A 22116-nucleotide genomic window follows, 5' to 3' on the forward strand; every position below is an offset into this window, starting at 1 on the left:
TGCAGTTCCTCCTCAGAAACATTTAATACAAAGCCTTTAAGTGGTCCCTGCCCAGTGAAGGGGTCAGATTTCTGTTGATGTGGCGGTGCAGTTGTGGCCCAGGGAGCATCAGAGGTCAGGCACGGTTTTCATCAACTGCTGCGCTGACTGACATTGAGAAAAGAGCTTTTACTGCGAACGTAGGTGAGTGCTATAGCTATAACTGTATAGAGTAATTGCTTCTTTTTCGTAGGGGATAGGATAGTGGTTGCTACCAGATATGATGAAAAGACATATCAGTGATCTTTGTAAGGGCCTTGACCTGCATTTTGTGATTGAGAATGATATAATTACTCCTCTTTATTTCCAGGTTATTTTCAGTTTTATTTGAAACGATGCAGATGTTTCTGAAGATTATTTTCAGTTTAACATGCCAGAAGCATTTAGAGGGATCAAGACTGAAGTGATGTCCTGTTTTGGAAGCAGTTCTGAAACCAGTGAGATGCAGCTTCTCCATTGTAACCACAGCTCAAGTGAAACACGTTTATTATCGGAGAACATTCAGCTGTATTAAAAGCTCTGGGAACAAAAGAGTTTCCTGTTGCTGTTTATTGTCTAAAGCTTTTATAATTTCCTAAAGTTCTTTTTTTATTGCCACTTTGTCAGTCCTGCTGTTTCAAAATGATCCATTTATGATCATATTAGGGTTTTGTTAAAGCCAGAGTTGTAAGACTACCCTGGGAAAAACATTATAGTGGTGATCAATAATTTATGTGGTCTTATTTTTAGCCGCTTTTGGATCTAAAAGTAGCCGTTTAAATGACAACGATTCACTGCTTTTGCATTAGGAGGATGTGCAATGATATTTAGATCGTCAGGCCAATGCATGCAGCAGAGACACTGAGTTCACAGTAATACATTGAGCTGAAACTTGTGGGGGCAGGGACACAACACAACAGTTCCTCTTCACTTTGTACTTCTATATGGGTTATATCATACTCTTCTCTGTAGAGGTAATGCAGTCAGAGGACACTTCCTATTCAAAAAAAGGTCAGTGTCCATGGTTGTCTTGTGGATTTTAGAGTCTGATCCGATTAAAGAATTTACATATCAATAATGGTAAGACATCTTTTGACTTCTTCACACAAAGTACTGTTTGCTTGATTTAAAGGGAATGTGTTTATGACCATCACACAGATGCAACATGACTGAATATCGCTTTAGCAGAAGGATGCTGAAACACCGGACAGATTATGTAAAAGTGAATCATTTAAATGACTTGGTGATCCAAGTTCTGTTTGGCTCCTCTTCAAAGCTATAATTCTGTCCTAAAATCTAAAAAATATTCAACATCTGAAACAGTAAGGCCTTGGTTTTCTTTTGCTGCAAGTATTTTAAGGAGGCATGGAGCTACACATAATTATAAACTCTGAGACCAGGGTTAGGGTTAGCCAATTAATATCACAAGTCAGTCCTAACTAATTAAAAACGGATTAAATACCTAAAAAATGCAACATCTGAAACACTGGTTATCTTTTGCTACACATGTTGTATGGTATCCCCGTTTCTCAATCAGCACCAGGTTCTAAGAAGCTACAACTCGTTATCAAGTAGAAGTTATTTTTCACAATAAGAGGTTTGGAGACAGCCAATTTATATCGCTGGTGTCGAACCGTTCACTTTGTCATATTAAGAGAGTTAGCTAATCTAACCTGGCTGTGTTAGGAAGGCTCATACTGTTGGCTCTTCATGCTTTATGTGTATCTCATGATTCTACACTAGATGAACATGGTTAGCACTGCATACACTGTGCTGTTGTTCATCACACTAATCAGAGTCTGCAGCCACGCTAGCAGCTCTGTGAAGTTAACCTCCGGGCACAGCTGTGCTTTGAGCTAAATACTAACATCAGCATGCTCACAATGGCAACGCTAACATGCTGATGTTAGTTAAGTTATAACGTTCTCCCTGTTTTACATCGTACGTTAGCGCATTAGCATGCTAACATGAACTAATTAGACCATCCCTAGAGACATGATGGTAGCATAGCTAAAAGAAAACATGCTCATGTGTTTCCTGGCTTTTTCTTATGTGTTTGTACAATTATAATTTACTTCTGTGAGCCTTTTGCCACTGCAGAACCAGTACATATATGGAGACAACATGCTTCTCTGTCACTGTGCTTGGTGTTGAATTAAAGATTTCATTAGTCAACCACCTCCATCTTGTGATTAATAAGCAATCGGTTAATCATGACAAAAGATATTGTCTCTGTTGTCGTAGTTTATATATCATAAGTGTTGAGTTTGCTCTTAGTGAGCTTTATACCGCTGCTGGACTGGATACCACTTTGAAACAGGGTGGCACTACACCGGTTGCTATGGAAACAAGGACTGATTTGTGGGTCGGTGGTCTTAAGAAGCTCAGGAATATGTGATTTGCACAAAGGGAGCGAGTGATATGAGTCCAAGTATTGGTAGTGAGCACTAGTGTTTCTGGAAGTTCAGTTTGCTGTTGGAACAACATGAAGGCAATATGCGATTTCTTTAAAAAAAATACCAAATGCTGCCAATAATCAACACTCCCACTTAGAGACAGCGGAGGAAATTGATTGCTCGCACCTTTTTCATGAAAAACATGCAGATGAGGCTGCACCTAATGATCGCTGAGGCGTAGACAAACATCATTTGTGCCCACATGGGTAATGATGTTTGAGAACATTTGCCGGCTCCCAGAAAAAGATGCATGAGCAGGGTTTTAATGTCCGCAGCCCTGGCACCATGCACAGAGGCTTCTCTATGTGACCCTGAGCTCGGTGTGTCAGATTGGGAACGAAACGTGGACGAAATGTCTCGAATTGTCAGATTCAAGACAAGCCATGACTAGTAAGAGATGCTAAAAAAAAAAGGTTATCGCATTTTTTCAGAATCATTTCAAGCAGACTAAATAATAACGCATCATTAAACCAGACAGAGGACTAAAAGTGTATATTAGTCACACTTATTGTTTGCTGTTTGTAACACTATCTATCCATACAATCATTTCACACTCATTTGATCTCCTTGCACGTAAGCACGAGCTCCATAGTGGCAGTGGTTTTGCACATTTTTACAATTAGGACCAAATCGAACTACACCTTCCCAGCCCTACTTCGATTTGGTGTTCAGATTTGTGTTGAGTTTTGAATATTTCTTCCAATATGTCATCATATCCATCAAGTACTTACACCTAAAGCTTTTCTGGGGTTATTGTAGTCTTATTTATATGAAATTATAAGTTACTTATACATATGTTTGTTTGCCAATTCATTGGAGACTTTCAAATATTGATGTCACACAGCTCATGCCTTTGTTTTAGAATAGAGCCACAGAAGACAAAGCTGAAAATGATCAAATGTTGCATCAGACAATATGGAACAATGACGTGTCAGAAGATAATAAAAGCCTTTCTTTTCCAGTTTTTAAAGAGCAGACATTATCCACTTCTGTATTAACAGAAACCTCAAGGAGACACAATCAAAATATCGGCAGCTAGAAACACTTCCTGCTAACAGTGTCTTCTACATTATTGAGGTTTGAACGTTAACAATCCTACACACACACGCACGCATGCACGCACACACGCACACACACACACACACACACACACACACACACACACACAAGCATTTCATGGTGCACCAATAGAGTCGCTCATAACCTGTGATACCTCACTGACATTTTGTGGGCAGCCTAATAGAAATATCTGCTGATAGACTTGAGGAAATGGAGAGATTGTGAGAGCAGGCAAGGAAGGGAAACAAAGATTTCTTGTGACTTCCTATAGTGTGTGTGTGTGTGTGTGTGTGTGTGTGTGTGTGTGTGTGTAGGTCTGTCTGTGTGTGTAGGTCTGCCTGTGTGAAGCTTTTCTGGTAGCAGCTCTGCACCACTGCACCTGCTCTTTAGGCTGCAAGCGTGAGAGGGGAGATGCATGTAAGAAAGCTAGACAGGAAGAAGCCTCATACCTTATTGAGAGCGACAAAAGGTTTGAACTCGAGTCGATTGACGTCAGTTTGGTCAAAGACGGGGCATCTGCTGCGAATGATAACAGAAACCGACTGAAACAAGACCTACTTTGCTGGTGAGTTGAAGTCAAAAATAGGAATTAGAAGGGATGTTATTAATTTAAAAAAGGGAAGTAGCACTGGCTGATTCTCTTCAGTGCAAAACTGTGGCTTTAAATGACTCTTAAACTCTCTGTTGTTTTAGGAAAATGAATAAGAGCTGTTCAGAAATACTACATCAGTAGTTATTACCTGTTTTTGTAATCTATATATTATTCAAACTACTGGTGCAGAAGTGAACTAGCAGAGCTGCGTGTGTTACTGTGACGTGTGTGAGGGTGAGAGACAGTTTACATGTACTTCTCCTATGTTGGCAGTGTGTCAGTAAGCCAGGAAGGCCCCCCCCCCCCCTCCCCTGTGTTAATACTATGTCTATTGTGAGCGTGTGCAGGGCGACGTGGTGCGCATTAAGTCTGCTATGGAACTATTTTAGGAACAACTTCGGAACGGAAACTGTGTAAAGGAAAGACTAATAATGAGAGAGAGCAAGGCATTACTCAACAATAAAGCGCGTCAGACCGGCCTGCTGCCTTATTGTTAAAATTCAATACTTGTTTATCAAAGCCCTCCTCTAAGTGTTTCTGTGCTCTCAAGCTGCTCAGGGTTGAGTGTGAAGCTGTCGATTAAGATAGTGGCAGTGTGGGTGAACGATTGGAAAGATGAAGTTTATAAAGATCTTCCTCTGTTTTTCTTTTTGTTTCTTCAGGTGTCCAGTGCACCAAAAGGGAAGCAGCAGGCACTGAGGAGTGCAGATGAATGGACGCCATGTTAGAAGGGTTAAACGAGCCTCTCCTACACAGAGGACTCAGAGGGCTTCAGCGGTGATCCTCTCATCCTTACTCCGCAGGAATGAGAAAGCCCCAACTGGAGCGCCACCAAAACACGCATCTGCTCTCCCGGACAAGGACTGATTCATGGGTCGGGGTCTTGCAACAGACACAGCTGCATATTCTCCTCCATCTTCTTCATTTGCGCTTAAGAAGTTGTTGACTGGTCATAGCAAAGTGTGGCCCCTCACAGATACGTCTATGAGGGTGGAAGAAGCTCAAGGATTGTAAGGAGTGCGAATGAGAAGCTTATTTGTTGGGGTATTTAATCGCTCCTGATTCATACCAGCACCATAGAGAACATTTTCCTGGAGGAGCAGAACGCTCTGGAGCAGCGTGGGGAAACGATTGTTGGACCCGAGTGGATTTCTCAGGCACCATGCAGTCAGATGACCTCTTCATCCGCAAGTTTCGCCGGCAGAACATGCGGCCGCCTATTGCCACCGTCAACTTTGACCCGAAGCATGAGGCGGGTGTAGTGGAGTGGCCGCCGAGGAGAGAGGCTGATGGAGCCGAAAGAGAGAGCCTGACTCCGAGCCGCGTGGGGCTGACGCTGAGGTCCGTGGGCCGGGGCCACATCATGCAGAGAAGTAACAGCGATGTCACCTTGGGAGACTTGGACTCCTCAGGGAAAGCAGGGGGGAAAGCTGCCCGGGTGGTTGGAGAGAAGGTGGGTGCGGGGGCTCAGGGAGATGGGGCTGTGCTGCTACACAGGGAATACGGCAGCCTGTCCTCACTGGAGAGACAGACTCAAGTGCAGGAGCTGGGCACAGACGATCGGGGGCCCCTGAGTCCAAGCGCCCTCCGCTTCAAAGACCCTTTCCTGCTTTTGGGTCTGCAGGGCAACCCTCCAGAGCCGGATGGATTCTTTCGGGGTCTGTCCGTGTCTGCCGGGGAATCCCCAAAACCCGCCAAGCCTCCGAAGCCCGAAGGTCTAAGTAAGAAGGCCAAACCCCTCCAGATCCCTCAACCAGGTCCCTATGACAACATCGGGGGCGGGGCCTGGGTGAGGAACTTCGCCCACTACGACGTTCAAAGCATCCTGTTTGACCTAAGTGAGGCGGCCACAAACAGAGACAGCATCGGGAGGAAAAAGAACATCACCTCAGGGGCTTCGGCCGCCTCTCAGCTGCGCCCCTTGTCCCAAGCCAACCCGTCCTCACCCGCGCAGGGCGGGGGAGGAAACGGGGTGAACGCAGATGACCCCGAGCAGTCGCTGCTGCTGGACGAAGGCGATGGCAACGATAACGAGCTCCTGCTCAGCTGCCCGCACTTCCGCAATGAGACGGGGGGAGAGGAGCAGGTGGGGCTGGATCAGTCCCAGGAGAGGAGGGGTCTCTGGTCCAGCCTGAGAACCCCCAACGATGCAGTGTCGGTTCTGGAGGAGCCCAGAGAGAGTCACGTGCAACAGCAGGGGAAGAGCAACTACTTTATAGAACATGCAGACCTGGGGGCCCATTACTATCGCAAATACTTCTACATGAAAGGTACGTGTGGTGCGAGTCCAAATCCTGCTGGTTCTGTGCATGCAAAATACTAGTATGCATACAGTATTATAATTTGTATTTTTTAAATCCAACGTATCAATTAAAAAGATCTTCTGTCGCTTTTATTATTGGTATAATGGTGTTCAATATTGTCTGTTTGTTTATTTCCTTGTTGTTTTGTTGTCCTTCTTCTCGAATAGTAAGTGAGGATCGGCCCTCAATAATCTCCTGAGAGTAAATAAAGGAATGAACGAAACTGAGTGAATATATTAGGGGGAAGGGTGTTGCCATTAAGAGTAGGGTTCAAAGAAAATATTCATAACTCTGGGGAGGATCTAAATAAAATATAAGAGTCAGCCCCCCCTCTGCACTCTAGTAGTTGTCAAACAGGGAGCTTTACATCTGAACCCTCACACTGACACAGTTGTACATTCTTGACTGTGATCACAGAACACCAGAATTTCTTCGGGATGGACGATCGCCTCGGTCCAGTGGCCATCAGTTTCCGTCGGGAGGAGAAAGAAGGATCCAGCGGCGCTCAGTACAATTACCGAATCATCTTTCGCACCACAGAGGTAAACCGGCTCTCTCCTGACCTCACGGTTCAGTGTGTGTCCAATCGATTTGACTGCATGTGATGTCTCTCCTCAGATGAAGACACTGCGAGGATCCATCTTCGAGGAGTCCGTGCCTTCTGCCGCTCGTCACACCACCCCCCGGGGGTTGTCTCCCAAGAGGCTGCTGGAGTTCATCATGCCTGAGCTGAACCTGCACTGCCTTCGCTTGGCCTCAAACTCCCCCAAGGTTCGGGACACCCTGCTGAAGCTGGACGAACAGGGGGTGAGTACAGATGCTGACATCAAAGATGTGTCGGACGGAGAGCATTTCAGGACAGCAGATAGGGACAAAAAGCAGCAAAAAGCTAATTTTTAAAGGTCAGAATCAGTCATTTCTTCTGAAAAGCTGACAGTCTGAAGTGTAGACCTCCACAGTGTTTAATCAAGTGTGTTAGGATTTAAAACTGCAGTTATTATATCCTTTAATTTTCAGCTTGACTGCTTTTGCCACCATGATTACTTCAGAAAAGGACATCTTTAAAATAAGCTCTCAGTTTGAAGCATTTTCAGCCTGGCTTTAATATGAAAGGGGATTAATAGGTGTATTAGTGTAATGTGTGCTGTGCAGGAGTATAACATTTCACAGCGTAAATTCTTCCAGACAAGCTTTTTGAGCTGCGAGTAAGATGTCAAATGATCAATATGCCCTGTAAGATGAAAGGTCTCGGCAGGTTAATTATAAACTCTACTCCTCTTTCTTTCAAAACGCAGCTGAACTTCCAGCGTAAGGTCGGGGTGATGTACTGCCGCGCCGGGCAGAGCTCGGAGGAAGACATGTACAACAACGAAAGCTCGGGCCCGGCCTTCGAGGAGTTCCTGGACCTTCTCGGGGAGCGCGTGCGGCTGAAGGGCTGGGAGAAATACCGAGCTCAACTGGACAACAAGAGTGAGCGGAAAAACGCACCACACACCCTCGTGTATTGGCTGTATCTCACCTTGTCACAGGATCATTATCCGAAGGGCATCAGTGTCCCGCTGAATGCCCAAGATAACTCCTATCTAGACACGTGTAATCGGAGTAATGCCTGCAAAATAGCATAGTCACTGCTGCTATCTCAGAGCTGTTCTCCCCCTAGTGAGCGGCAGGGAGCAGCCGATGGGACGCACAGATTGACTCTGATTTTGCCAGTGTCTGTTTGGTTATGTGATGTGTGTGTGTCTGTGTGTTTCTTGTGTAGCGGACTCGACTGGGACACACTCCCTCTACACGCGCTACCAGGACTATGAGATTATGTTTCATGTGTCCACGATGCTGCCCTACACAGCCAACAACACACAACAGGTACAAAATAAAACCCATATATGTTTCAGCTTCCCCGATTTTGTTGAATCTTGAAATATAAAACATGGCAAACACTTATATATGACTCATCCCACTCTACTATAATGACTCTATCCTGCTGGTTTAATACCTGTCTCTCTCTCTCTCTCTCTCTGTGTGTCCGTGGTTTTACTCTTCAGCTGCTGAGGAAGCGACACATCGGTAACGACATCGTGACGATCGTGTTCCAGGAGCCGGGCGCCCTGCCGTTCACGCCAAAGTCCATCCGCTCCCATTTCCAACATGTCTTCATCATCATCCAGGTTCACGAGCCGTGTTCTGACAACACCTATTACAGGTCTGTTAAAAAACACACCTTTCACACCCCAAAAATAGCTGAAATATCTTGAGTCAATAAGTGAATGTCCAGCCTGTGGGCTCCAGCGTTGAGATTGGTGTTACTATGTGCTCTCTTCCACACGTTTCATACATGGTAGTGCTCAGGACACAGATCTGTGCTCCTCTGCAGCAGGCTCACTGTAAATGTTTGTAATTCTAGAGAGCACTTCACACCAGCAGAGCACTCCAGAACAAGACGTAGATCGAGTGTTGCTGCTGCTCCCTCTCTCTTACTCTGTCATTCCTCTCTTCCTCTCAGGGTGGCTGTGACACGCTCTAAAGACATGCCGTTATTTGGCCCCTTGTTCCCCAAGGGCGCACGATTCCCTCGCTCCTCCGCCTTCAGAGACTTCCTCCTGGCGAAGGCAGTGAACGCTGAAAACGCAGCGGAGAAGTCCGAGAAGTTCCGCTCCATGGCCACGCGCACGCGGCAAGAATACCTGAGGGACCTGGCCGAAAACTACGTGACCACCACGCCCATCGACTCCTCCACCAAGTTCCCCTGCTCTCTCTGGGAGGCAAGCGCAAGGACAAGCTGAAGGGCGCCAAAGGGGCCGAGCTCCACAGTGCAGGGGCGCTGGTGTGGGCCGTGATGGTCAACAGCGGGTATGAAGGCGAGGCGGGGGAGCACCGACTCCCCTGTCTGCTCGGGGTGTCCGCCGAGTCGGTGGTGCTCATAGAGAGGTGCACACGCGGGGTGGTGTTTAACTGCTCCTGTCGAGATGTCATCGGCTGGAAGGCGGTCACAGAGACTAAAGAGGGGGGGCCCTATTTGGATATCTTCTACGAGCGTGGGGAATCTGTGTCAATCAGTGTGATGGAGAGTCAGGCGGATGATATACGAGAGGTGGTGCAGAGGCTAGAGGTGGGTGATTGTGAGTTAAAGTTTTGCTTTGAGGTGGCTTCCGTCTGTCTGATTCCCTTCTCATCTTCATCTGCAGCTGGTGACGCGGGGCTGCGAGGCTCTCGAGGTCACACCCCTGCGCGACGGTGTAGGGCAGCCCGGCTTCCTGATGAACGAGGAGGGCTTCGTGACGGAGCTGCAGCGGTTCTGTTATGCCGAGAGCGGAGGCCTGCAGCTGTGGGCCCGTGTGGTGCGGCTGTGCGGACACTCGCTGGTCCACCTGAGCCCCGACGAGAGGACCAGGCTGCTCCGCACCGCGCACAAGATCCACATCACCGTCATCCCACCGGACGAGAACGGCAAGCCTCGCAGGTGGGTGGGGCGGCAGATATGAGGAGAGGGAAACAAGGGCACTTTGGGGTCAACAGAGAGGAAGGGCTCCTGGGTATAAAGCGAGGGGTGAGAGAGAGGTTGACAAATAAGAAGGAGGAGGCCATTAATGCTCCAGATCATTAATGGTTGCCAGCAATACAAGCAAAACAAGAAACCAACATTTTTTCCATTAACCAAAGATATTATGGTCTCTGTTCACTATTTCCTCATCCTCTTGAGTATCAAGGTCCTTATCTGGCATTCACTCTTAAGTCTGCCAAGTATTAAACTCCAAGAAGAGGGAAAAACAAGTATTTTAAAACAGCTAAACATATTTGTATCTGCTGGACAAATCATTTTCAGCACACGGGAGGGTCTCCCCCTGGGTATAAAGCAAGGGGTGAGAGAGAGGTTGACAACTAAGGAGGAGGGGGTTGGTAGTCGGTTCAGTGAAACAAGAGAGGTGTCACTCCAGGGTCACTCTCTGCTGCTGATGACGGCCCGCTGTCGGTGTCACACCAGCTGTCTAACAACCAATCCATGCCTCTAATGATCTCTAATCACTGTGGCACAGTCGCTCCTACTGTAAACATCTAACTTGTCATTAAACTGAAGCCTGGGGGAGGGAGGAAGCAGCTGAGGACAGAGTTGTTAATAAATAAAACCAAATGGAAGTGGACACCTCTGCAGCCTCAGAGAGTCCCACTGCTTATTTATTTGAGTCTGATGCTTGTTCTGCAACAACAAAACGTCTTGTAATCTCCAAGGAAATGAAATAGACAAATATTTTTTCTACGCCTCATATTTGTTTTTGGCTTCTCGATGACTAGATCTGGACGAGCCGTGATGACTCCCTCCTTACTCAGCTTGTCCGTTGTTTTTTGTTCCTACAGAAGTTTCTCCGAGCTGTACCAAAAGGCCATCAAGGATGCGGAGTGTAAACCCGGCGAGGATCAGTCAGGAGAGGCCTGGGTGCTGGACGAGAGGGAAGAGGAAGAGGTGGAAGCGGATGGGGGGGAGGAGGACGTGAACGAGGAAGAGGAGGAGGAAATGAAAGAGGATACGCTGAAGGCGAGCGAGGTCAACGAAGCGGACGTGACAGAGGTGAAGGTGGAGGACGAAGAGGACGTAGGGCAGTCGTGCAATGAGGGGCAAAGCGAGATAAGTCAAGGCTCGCTCCTCACGCCGCCCAGCTTACCTCTGTTACGGGCCACTTCCCTGCAGGACCAGCCGGCCAATCAGAGCCAGGAGGGCGGCGGCGGCTCGCAGCTCACACGCAGCTGCTCTTTGGAGAGGCAGCCGTCCTACACCAACACGTTTGATGGGTAAGTGTTAGAGAGGGATAGATATAACAAGAATGGATCAAGAAAAGTGCTTTTAAATCGTCAAACATGGCCGAACATATCCTGAAACGGAGGCTGACTCATCACAATTTAATCTCACTTGGTGCGTCACTTTTCCTGGGAAGGACACAGAGGGAGAAAGGCCACAGAGGGATGTGTCACTCTGCCTCGAATTATGCTTAACATCAGGAAATTCCACTTCAATTATCCCTTTATCCATTGATATGTTCAGTGTAACTTTTTAGAGGTTACACGGTATAAATTCAGCTCATCAGTATCGACTTTCTTGTTGTCCAGACCATTAATGGTTGGCAGCAATACAAGCAAAACAAGATACCACCATGTTTTCCATTAACCAATCACTTATATTATGGTCTCTGTTATCTATTCCCTCATCCTCTTAAGTATCAAGGTCTTTATCTGGCATTCACACTGAAGTTTGCCAACTATTAAACCACAAGAAGAGGGGAAATCTAATATTTTAAAACAGCTTTTGTATCTGCCGGACGAATCATCCTCAGCACACGGGAGGGTCTTATCGTACATAAAGGAAATATTCATGAGGATAATATGAAACTCACCAAACTGCTTTTTATTGTCACGCAAAAGCAGAACAGAATGATATGACCGAACCCGCATCAGAGATATTTCTGATAGATGATTGTGTGTGTAGCAAACATCAATCAGGCCTGAGTCCAAGCCGTGCTGGGGATTACTTGTCTAAGTGCTCCAGTTTCTGTTTTGGATTGGATGAAAACAAATGCCACGAAGCATCAACAGCAGATTTGCTTTGTGTCCCCCCCCCCCCTGCCTCCCATCCCCACCTCCACCACCTTGTCAGGCACGTGTACGACAACGTGGGGCTGAATATGGAACGCCACATCTATGAGAACGCTGGCGAGCTGAGGGACGCCACACCTGATCTGATCCTGGCCGTCAAATCCAAAGTTCCCCCGGAGGACGAGCAGGTGACGGACCGAGACGAGAGGACTTCTGATTTCTCTCCCCTCTCGTCCTCCCTCTCTGACTGAGTGTCCTTTCCCCTTTACATCTTGTGTCTTCAGTTCACGGCCGCTGAGTTTGGCGATGACAAAGCTTCGGTGAGCGACTCGTCGTCCCGCCTGTCGTGTTTAGACCGTGCCGAAAGGAATTCACGAGCCCTCAGTCTTCATAACTCCATCACCAAGAGTGAGTACTTCCTGCTGATATATTGCACATAATTATAAAGCTTATTAAAAAAGGTATGGCATGTTAAATAAATGTGTATTAGGAGACAAAGAGCAGTATTACGTGACCCTGATCCTGGACTTAAAACAAAGCCCCCTCTCAGACAGCTGACTGCTCATGTAAAGCCAAAATGGAACAATTACACATGTTTGCAAATCATCCCCGCCTGATTTGAGTCCTTTTTTCCAGATTTAAACCCCTCTCTTCATTATCCTTCCCACTGCAACCCCCCCTTTGTCCCTCCTCTTTCATCCCCGCTGCCCCCTATTCCGCTAATCTAATATCACCCCTGCTCTGCTGCCACCCCCTACCAGGGGCTGGGATAAAAGGGGGACAGATGGGAGGTGGGAGGGGTTGAGTTTTAGGCAGCCCCCAAATCAAGGAGCCCCTCTTACACCATCTGCTGTGCCTCCGCTGAGACCACGAGACTCATCATTTGGTCGCCATAAGAGCACACTCATCCTCTCGTCTGATTTGTGCGGGGGCCGCCTCTGATTGTTTTACATCGCGTTCTTTCACAGGAAGTCCTTGCTTATGAAAAAGCATCAAAACAAGGGACTTAATAGATCTGGAAAGAAATTAAGAATTAGATTTGCAGAGATTTCCGAAAAAGGATTTTATTAAAATACAATTTAGGTAATTTTCTTACATTTTATGTCATTTTAGTAAGCTTCATTAAATTACATTTAAAGTGATTTAAATCAGAATTAGAAAATCCTTTATATTGTCACAGCAAAGGGACAGAAACAAGGCTAAAATAAATCAAATGTGTATTAAATAAAGAGGCACGCATTAATTAAAACAAATATAATCAAATAAGAACACATCCATGAGGAAATAAAGAATACAAGTTAACATATAGAGGCATCAGAGTAGTACTTATAACATTAGGAAAATGTAAAAAATGATATTGCTAAAATGAAAAAGGTTCAAAATATAGGCCTTAATAGATCTGGGGAAAGCAAATAAAAAAAAAAAGACAAAATTAAGGATTAGATTTGCAGAGATTTCCGAAAAAGGATTTTATTAAAATACAATTTAGGTAATTTTCTTGCATGTTTATGTCATTTTAGTAAGCCCCATTAAATCAAATTCAAAATGATTTAAATCAGAATTAGAAATCCTTTATCTGTCCCAAAGAAGTCACAGCAAAATCATAATAAATAAAATGAGTATTAAATAAAAAGGCACACGTACATATGTACATCCATGGTAAAATAAAGAATATGAATGAACATATATAGGTATCAAAGTAGCAGTCAGTAATAACATTGAGTAAAGGTAGGATATTATATTGCCAATAACATTTATTCTTTCTCAAATAAAGGTTTTATAAAGTCTGCAGGCATCCTTCATACTTCATACATTTCCTCCTCCTCCTCCTCCCTCTGTATTCTGCCCCAGCGTTAACACAGCAGCATCCCCCAGTGGTGGCTCTTTGTTAGTGTAGAACAGCTGATAAAAACTCTGCGATGCACACTGCGTTTCATTAGAAAAGCGTGACACATCTCAACCTCTTCTCTCTCTCAGTTCTCTCAGAGACGACGGACTCCACGGAGGAGGAGTGGCAGTCCATCGCCGACCTGGCCACAGCCTGCCGCAGCATCCTGGAGGCTTTGTCACGAGAGGGTGAGGAACTGTTTATATGTGCTGACCCCTCTTACCGTCATATAGTGTGATAAGGTGTCTTTGTGCTAAGCAGTGGTGGAAGCAGTACCCTAATATCCTTTAGTATAATAATTACTTGAAGTTGTCCATCTGTGGATGTTTAAGGTTGTGCTTAATTATTTGTTTCCTGGCTTCTTAATCTACATCATTTGTTTGAAGTCAACTGGTCAGTTTTGTGACGATTTCAAAAGGGTTTAAAATAGATCATGTTCTCAAGATGTGTCGCAGTAGGACACTCAAATAAAACACAAGTACCTTTCATTTCTACTTATGAAGAGTAGGTACTTGAGAAGTTGGGTTTGATTTTGTCTTAGTAACACAAATAGAGGAATTGACGATAAAGTTGATATCTAACAGCAAATACTAAGAACATTTCTCCGTACTTTGTCCCTCTCCTCTTTTTCTTTTCTTTATGGCCATTTTAAACCTCAATAATGTCGATGATGTTCTCTTCCGCAGACCGTAAAGCCGGAGACCCCTCCCAAGCCGGAGTTGACCAGACGGACGGCAAGCTGAAAGACTCAAAGGACAGGTGGGTTGCTACACAGCACACACAGGGGGATCCAGACGGGTCAATACCTCTGTCGTTAGTGTCTTGGTTTTTCTATTTGACTTAGCCTTTGCACACCTCCCTTTCCTCAGCTCTACTTCTTTATTCTCCCTCAATTATTTAGACTTTATCGGCCACGTCCAACTGTTTGAGTCAATGCGATGGTTCCCCCCCCCCACTCCCCATAAAGAGAGCCCTCTTGCTGACTCAGCGATGCACTCCTGCACACACACGCACAGCTTCTCTGACTCACTGCTGCGGTCATCTTTTTGTTAAATTCCAGCTCTGATCCATGTTATTTTTCAGCTTTATTTTTTCTCCTCCGCTGTGTCTCCACATGGCAAGGGGAGCAGAACTATCGGCCAAAAGTAAAACAGAAAAATGAGTCAATAACAAATAAACAAAGTCCAACGTGAAGCTTTACTTTAGAAGAGGTCTGAAGTATTCACTGGCAACGTTTTTATCCCCCCACGTAGTGTAGAGGTCAGAGTATGAAAACATTTGTCTATGTTTCATTGTTTTAGTTATCAGGTGAATTACAGAATGAGATTCAGATGATATTTGTTGACTACAATAAAAGAGACGTCTGCAATAATATCTCTCTAAATTGTACAAATGAGCTTTTAAGGGGAGCAATTATTCTCATTTTCAGTTTCATATTTGTATTTTCTGCCTCCACTGGGACATGTCTCCATGCTTTAATGTTCAAAAGGCTCTTTATTGTTCTCATACTGCCTGTGCTGCAGCACCTCTTTTCACCCTCTGTCTGAAACCAGAGCCCAGTCTGCTCTGATTGGTTAGCTGGCCGGCTCTGTTGTGATTGGTTATCGCTTAGAGATGTCCCGCCCCTTAACCTATCACGTACAATGTGTAGGAGCGCTAGCCAGTAGAAGCGCAAGTGTTACATAGTGATGCCATCATGTTACTGAAAGAAACAAAGGAGTCCAGTGAAGGCCTTCCACGCAGGGGGGAGAGTGTTTGAAACTCCCTCAAATAGATTTTGAACTTCGCACACCATTTAGATCACAGGAGACAAGGAGCGTTTGTAGGATGGGATGGTAGCTTTCACTTAAGAAAGGTTCTGCCTGACAACTGCAGCCAATACTATCAATTGATGTACGGCACGACGACCAATCACACGAATTGAAAAGTTGACTCTTTACTAAAGAACTATTATAAAATACCTAATATGAAATGCAACAGTGAAGACATTCATCTTGTTGATTTGTCGCCTTTAAAACCATTTATGTATTCTTCGATAACGAATGCTGTAGTTGCTGTTGACGAAGTGTCACTGCTCTCCTTGTTGCAGTGACTCTCCAGGCCACCTAGAGGAGAAGGTGTCGCAGCTGGAGTCCATGCTGAAGAGGCTGCAGGATGACCTGCAAAAGGTGCTTTGACTTTCATGAATGTTTCTTCTGTTCTGTAATAATTTTTTCAGTGAGCCCCACGGGAGAGTAAGCAGGTAGGAAAAAGAGTTTTGATTGTTCAGCTTCTGTCGCTTCTGTACGAGACGATTTGTATTTTCTCATGCAGGCTTTTGTTTACGTAAAATCCTCCCGGCTGTTCGGCCAATTCAAGTCCCAGCGGGCTCACTGTTGATGCATTAAATACAAAAAAACACTCAAAAAGCATTTATTTATTTATGTTGTTGTAAATTTGTACAGTAACATTTTCTTTTAAATATTAAAATATCATACTTTTAAAAAGATGTATGTACGACAACTCCTTTAATGCTGTTATCAATATTTTCTAGTACATTTCTAAAAATGTATGTATGTAAAAACCCTGTATGTAATGAATTCCTTAGTCTTATTCTTAAATTCAGAAACAGAAATGGAAAATTCTCAACACAAAGTCGAGCTGTCAACCACATCTCATGACCTTGTGTTGAGAACTTTTGGTAAATATTGTATTTGTCTCTGTGTTTACACATATTATATACACATATTATTTCTCCCTACTATATGGAACGTTTTCTATTTATTTTTAACTATACTGTTTTCATTATTGATTCATCTAATGATCAACAATTCATTGAGTCTCTGAACACTCAAGAATAAGGATAAAATACCCATTTAGTGCTCAAAAGAAAATTAAACTGATTAAAATAACCGATAAATCGTCTGTCGTTTATGAAGCAACGAATGAAACGAATGTGCTGCTTTTTTCTGTTTTATTTAATCAGTAGAGTTAATATGTTTGGGTTTTGGGTGGTTGGTCGGAAAGCACAAGCAATTTAAAGCTGTCACCTTGGGCTCTGGGCTAATATCATGCCAATTTTCATCAGATAAATCAATAATGAAAACAACCATTCCCCTGTTATAGCCGCTTTGTTTCTGACTCAGTCTGACCAGCAACCTTAAACCCAAATGACTGATTTGACTCGTGTCATTTCCAATCTGATTTTCGGTCACAGAAATGATCAGTTCAGTGTCTCATTAGCTCGGCACTGTTTTGGATTGTGGGTTTCTTTTTCTCCACTGCAGCGTGCTCTCCACTCTTGGCTGTTGTTTTATTTCAAGCTCTGTGTTTATGTGTGCCCACTAGTTTCCTTAAAGCCACCGCTGTACCTGTCGCTCCCCTCCCGTGCCTGCCACAGCGATCTGAGCGACGGCTTTTGTTTTGTTGTGTGCCGATGTCTTTCAGGAGAAGGAGGACAAGGCGGTGCTGCAGGCCGAGGTGCAGAGCCTCCGGCAGAACAACCAGCGGCTGCAGGAGGAGTCTCAGAGCACGGTGGCTCGCCTCATCAAAGTCACCGAGCTGCTGTGCAACGTCAACAAGCCCTGTTAGCCTCACCGCTGCATGCACACAGAGACACACAGAGCAGCGTAGAGATGCAAACCGTACGAGCTTGTACGCTCAGTATACTTATTTTGCTCGTACATATTTGCAAAGGCAGACACACACGCATCCTCTTCGATCTGTGTGTTATCACAGTCTTAATCCTGGACCTGCATTTTGGTGAGGGAGTATGCAAATCAACCCATAAAAAAAAGAACGAAAAATACATTTTTCAACATGACTTTCATAGACTGACCAGTGTGCAGCTCTGGGGCTGCTGCGATGGTGTGCTATGCCAGAGTGCTTCTCTCAGTGTGTATGATACAGCACGTGCGTGGATGTGTGTGTGCGTCTGTTTGTGTGCATCTCTACCTGTACCTTGCTTCAAATACTTGACAAGCTGGGCTAAATAGCACTTGCATAAAAAGTGGCAATTAAGACTGAGAGACACTGTATAGCATGTTTGGTGGTGTCTTATCTGAAATGACCAAAAGTGTATATATATATCACCGATAATATATGTCAACAGTAGTAATTGCTCTCCTCTCTGCCAAGCGTGTAGTTGCAATGTCTGAGTGTGGTTCTGCCCCGGCGCTGATATTGTTGAAGGCCCTGAAGAAAAGAAAGGGGGAGCGTGACAATGACAGGCCTGTAGGCAGCCTTCTACTTCAAGAGATGTAATGATGCTAACTGACTAGCCTCAGAGCAAGGCCTGTTATGTAAGGACATCACTCTCTGCCCATTCACATCTCAGTTTTGAGGGAGAGACTATCTTTAAAAAGCTCATACATGAAAAGGAAGTAAACTGGAAACAAAAAGAACTGAGCATGCTTGTTCCTCCTGGAAGTATGTATGAAAACAGTATTAAAGGGATCCTGAAAAAGGGTCATACCTCTCGTGAAGACGCAGACAATGGCAGGAAAAGAACTGCTTCAGCTTCCTCCCAATGCCTGTAGCTGTTTTCTTCTAACCTCACTATTGTAGCAGCCGTTCTGTAGAAGATCTCCTCCTGCTGGCCTGAAACACAAACGTCTAAAGGCAGCTTGTTTTTTTTTCTCCAGCTGGCAAAATAGCTCAGAATAAAGCACCTGGAGCTCATACAGAATATTGTATTTAAATATGTTTTGTGTTTGGCGGAGGTCAACAAGTGACTATTTTGGGTAATTGTTTAGTATGAGTGGTAGAGGTAGGCGAAATCTTACCATCCCACCCTGATGTGTGAGTATCTGTGTTCCTGTGTCGTTCTTGCACTTTTTTTTGTTGTTAACTCATCACTGGACGGGGCACATACTGTACTGTACACTTCATTTAGCCCAGGCTATGTGTTTCTCAACATAAGGAGGCGGATATGATCTCCCCCCTCTTGACACCACCCTTACCTCACCTTTTTGTGTCCACCGGGGATGGCGCTGATACTGAAATGCGTGTTCAGAGGAGCTCTTCTCCTCAGTGCCAATGACAGGCAGCTCTCTCCTGAATCCCACCGAAATAAAAGCGAACTGTCCGACAAACTAAAACCCCCGACTAAAAGGGATGCCAAACGTTCAACTCAGACTCTCTTGTTTCTTGTACTAAACTTCCTCTTGTAATTTAATTTTAGAGTCACTGTGAATACCTGGTACCAGCATATTAACAGTATATACAGATGAAATTATGAATCTAAACTTTATCAGTATGTGAAGATACTGTATGTACAGCTGTTCCATGTTAACTAGTGCATTGGGGTTGTGTATGCCCTCCTTTTTCGCAGGACGATTATGCAGAGAAGTGTTAATGCGGGCGTCCTGCGTCCTCTCCTGTACGTGCTGAAGCCTCGCGACGGAACAATGAGACGGTGGTGTGGGAAGACCTGTTTGACTGTGTCCTGTACAGTATAGTTATTTAGATTGTAGGAGGTTGGTCCAGCATGAGAATGTGCCAAGCAACTTCCAGGCTCCCCTCTGTATGTGTGTGTGTATAAAATGTAACTTATTAATCATGCAAATGTGGATTTTCTTGTAGCTGTTTAAACTGGAGGGAAGGTTCGAGGAAAACAAATGTGAAACAGGGCAGAAAGGAAAGGTCGGCGTGGTTATACATTTCTTTTTTGTAAGAAACCATCAACCATGATTTGACAAATCTTGCTAAATGTGACTCTTATGGTTTTTATTTCAGCCATAGCTCTAAACACCATTAGGTACGCCTTAATGAGTGAAACTGAGGGTCGAACTGGTGTTATGTGAAGGCTTATTTGTTTGACTTTGTGCCTATCAGAAAATGTAATGTATGCTAACCCAGCTTAGTGACCTCATTTGTTTGTCTTTGGTTTCACTTACTGAGGGGTTTTTTGTGAGCAGATGAAGGATTTTCTAAGAGACCGTGAGAACATCTGGTCTTTCATCCGCCGTGCAAGGAAAAAGTCAATAAGTTACTCAATGATACGAAAGAACAGATAATAATAACGATGATAATAATAGATGTGTGTTGTTGGTCTGAAGAATTACCTAAGCTCGTTGAGTACTACCGATTGTTCAAGAAGCAAACCGACAAATATATGGTTTTTGAAAGCAAATTAAAAGGAAAAACAGTGCTGAAAATGACTGATGATGCATTGAAATCCAAGGTGAAATGAATGTGTTGAATGGCGTATACGCTTCCTCTAAGGGATGATTATTTTGGTATTTAAAAATAAATGGTCTCAGAAAATCCAACGGAGTATTTGAAACAAAAATCTGATTGTGGTTCAATGACCTCAGAGGGACGAGGAGGGAGGATGGAGTGGGGGACGGGGAGACGAGGGTGGAGAAACAATATCTCGGTCCTAATCTGGAAATAAATTAATACAGATGTTTTGTGACACATTGCCGACTGACTTCCTTAGAAATAGGATGGTGGGAGGTGTTCGATGGAAGACAGATAGGAGGATAAACAAATCCAGTTTTCAAGAGGTTTTTTAAATGTGTATTACTCTCTAACCAACATAGACAGCCGAGGAAGAAGAAAAGGTGTTTTGATAAGTGGAATCGGATGATTTGGAGGAAAAACAATATTAAATAAGTAAAACGTCAAGCAATCAATTTCTTACTTTACCCTTCTATGTCATTTTGATTTAACAAAAATGATTAAAACTGAATAATATGTTACCTTTTTAACTATTTGCATGAGTGCAATCACCACGAGGGAAAGAGTCTTTTGCCTTTAGACCCTTTTTTTAAATTAGAATTGTTTGTAAACTCATGTTGGTATATTAGGAATATGATCAAGACTTTAGGGGACTACCCATTTGGATAATTTGTCCAGGAGCCGACGTCTTGATGGTCTCACATGTTGGACTGAATCCTGGGGGTGGAGTAGAGCTGAAAGCAGGGAGAAACTATTTTAAGGCATCAACATTTTTTGGGGGGGGGTGGGGGGGTCATGTGGCAAAATCAGTGCAAATGGAAATTGACTCACAATGTAAAAGTATATTTACATAAGAATATAAAATAATGTTTTTGGTATAAAAGGGAAAGTCCAGTGCTGGATTAAGAACTCCAAAAGTCCTGCATTCAAAAGCGTATTTGCACCTGAAAAGAAATGAACAGTAGTCCCTTTTTTTGAAGAATGGTTTAACCCTGATCCTTTTTTCCTGATGTGTTTTACAGCCCCGAAAAAAATGAAGAGCCCACTTCAGCATTATCATTTTCTCTTGTTTTATTATTTATAGTTATGTCTTTCAGTTTGAGTACAATTTTTCCAAAGCTGTATGTTCTAAACTTAACCTCGATGTTGTCATGGAGTACATTTTAAAACTATAGACATATACTGATGTTATGAAAGTAGGCGGGTGAGTTGATGGGTAATGAGTTGAGGGTAATCTGCAACCTCAATCCTACACACAATACCTTTAAGGCTATAGCCTAGTTATCATAGTTTAAAACATTTGTTATGAATGTAAATAGCTTGTTTTTTTAAATATATGATTCCAACTATTTCAACCAGCTTAGAAGAACTGATTGAACAAACTACCTGGCAGCACTCTGCCCGGCTCTCAGTGCCCTTCACCAGTCTTCATGAAGCTGCGAACCCAACAGGTGTGAGTACTAACAACAGCCATGTTCATTGTTTATGTTCACTGGATAGTTTTGAGGGAGTTGCTCTGTCATTGTTGTCAACTTCCTCATAACACCTAAAATCTTTTGGGAGTAAAAACCTGCTACTTTCACCGGACGAGAATCAGCAACACTGGGCTGGGTTTCTCAGTTGGATGTCTTCTAAATGTACCTGAATCTTGCTGGCCTCTGAGATATTTGACATGGTAGCTTTCAGTACTCGATTTAATATATTTGGTTACACTCCACCTGGGGGAGGTCATGCTTGAGGTACTTTTAAAGAAGTGCTTGTTTTTGATCTGGATCTTCACGGCAGATTACATCTCCAACGAGGAATACAGCACAGGCATCAGACAGGACAAAGTGTAGAGAATAGCAAATAGATGAAATGGTTATGGTTCACCTTGGACGATCAGCCAAACCTCATTTATGTACCTGAAATGTATAAATCAGTGGCTCTCTACACCCAGAGTGTATGGCAGTGATGTTCCAGTTGTAAATCAATCTCACTGCTGAAATAAAAACCATCAACGCTCAGAATGAGGAATACAAAACACTCCTCTTTTCACAATCAAAGTGTTCCACG

General features: G+C 44.1%; 1 protein-coding gene across 1 annotated transcript; it reads left to right on the top strand.

The window, feature by feature from the left end:
- The first annotated feature begins 959 nt into the window (after positions 1-959).
- sipa1 (signal-induced proliferation-associated 1) lies at positions 960-20150 on the top strand. Its single transcript, XM_063895053.1, is given in 17 exon segments — positions 960-1098; positions 4788-6395; positions 6846-6970; positions 7047-7235; positions 7724-7898; positions 8191-8294; positions 8474-8631; positions 8932-9170; positions 9173-9537; positions 9614-9888; positions 10782-11213; positions 12073-12199; positions 12296-12419; positions 13989-14087; positions 14586-14658; positions 15989-16067; positions 17326-20150. Coding segments are annotated over 16 exon segments (3816 nt in total). The 5' UTR covers positions 960-1098; positions 4788-5287; the 3' UTR covers positions 17470-20150.
- Positions 20151-22116: the final 1966 nt, after the last annotated feature.

The sequence above is a fragment of the Eleginops maclovinus genome, chromosome 11, assembly GCF_036324505.1.
Source record: "Eleginops maclovinus isolate JMC-PN-2008 ecotype Puerto Natales chromosome 11, JC_Emac_rtc_rv5, whole genome shotgun sequence".
NCBI lineage: Eukaryota > Metazoa > Chordata > Actinopteri > Perciformes > Eleginopidae > Eleginops > Eleginops maclovinus.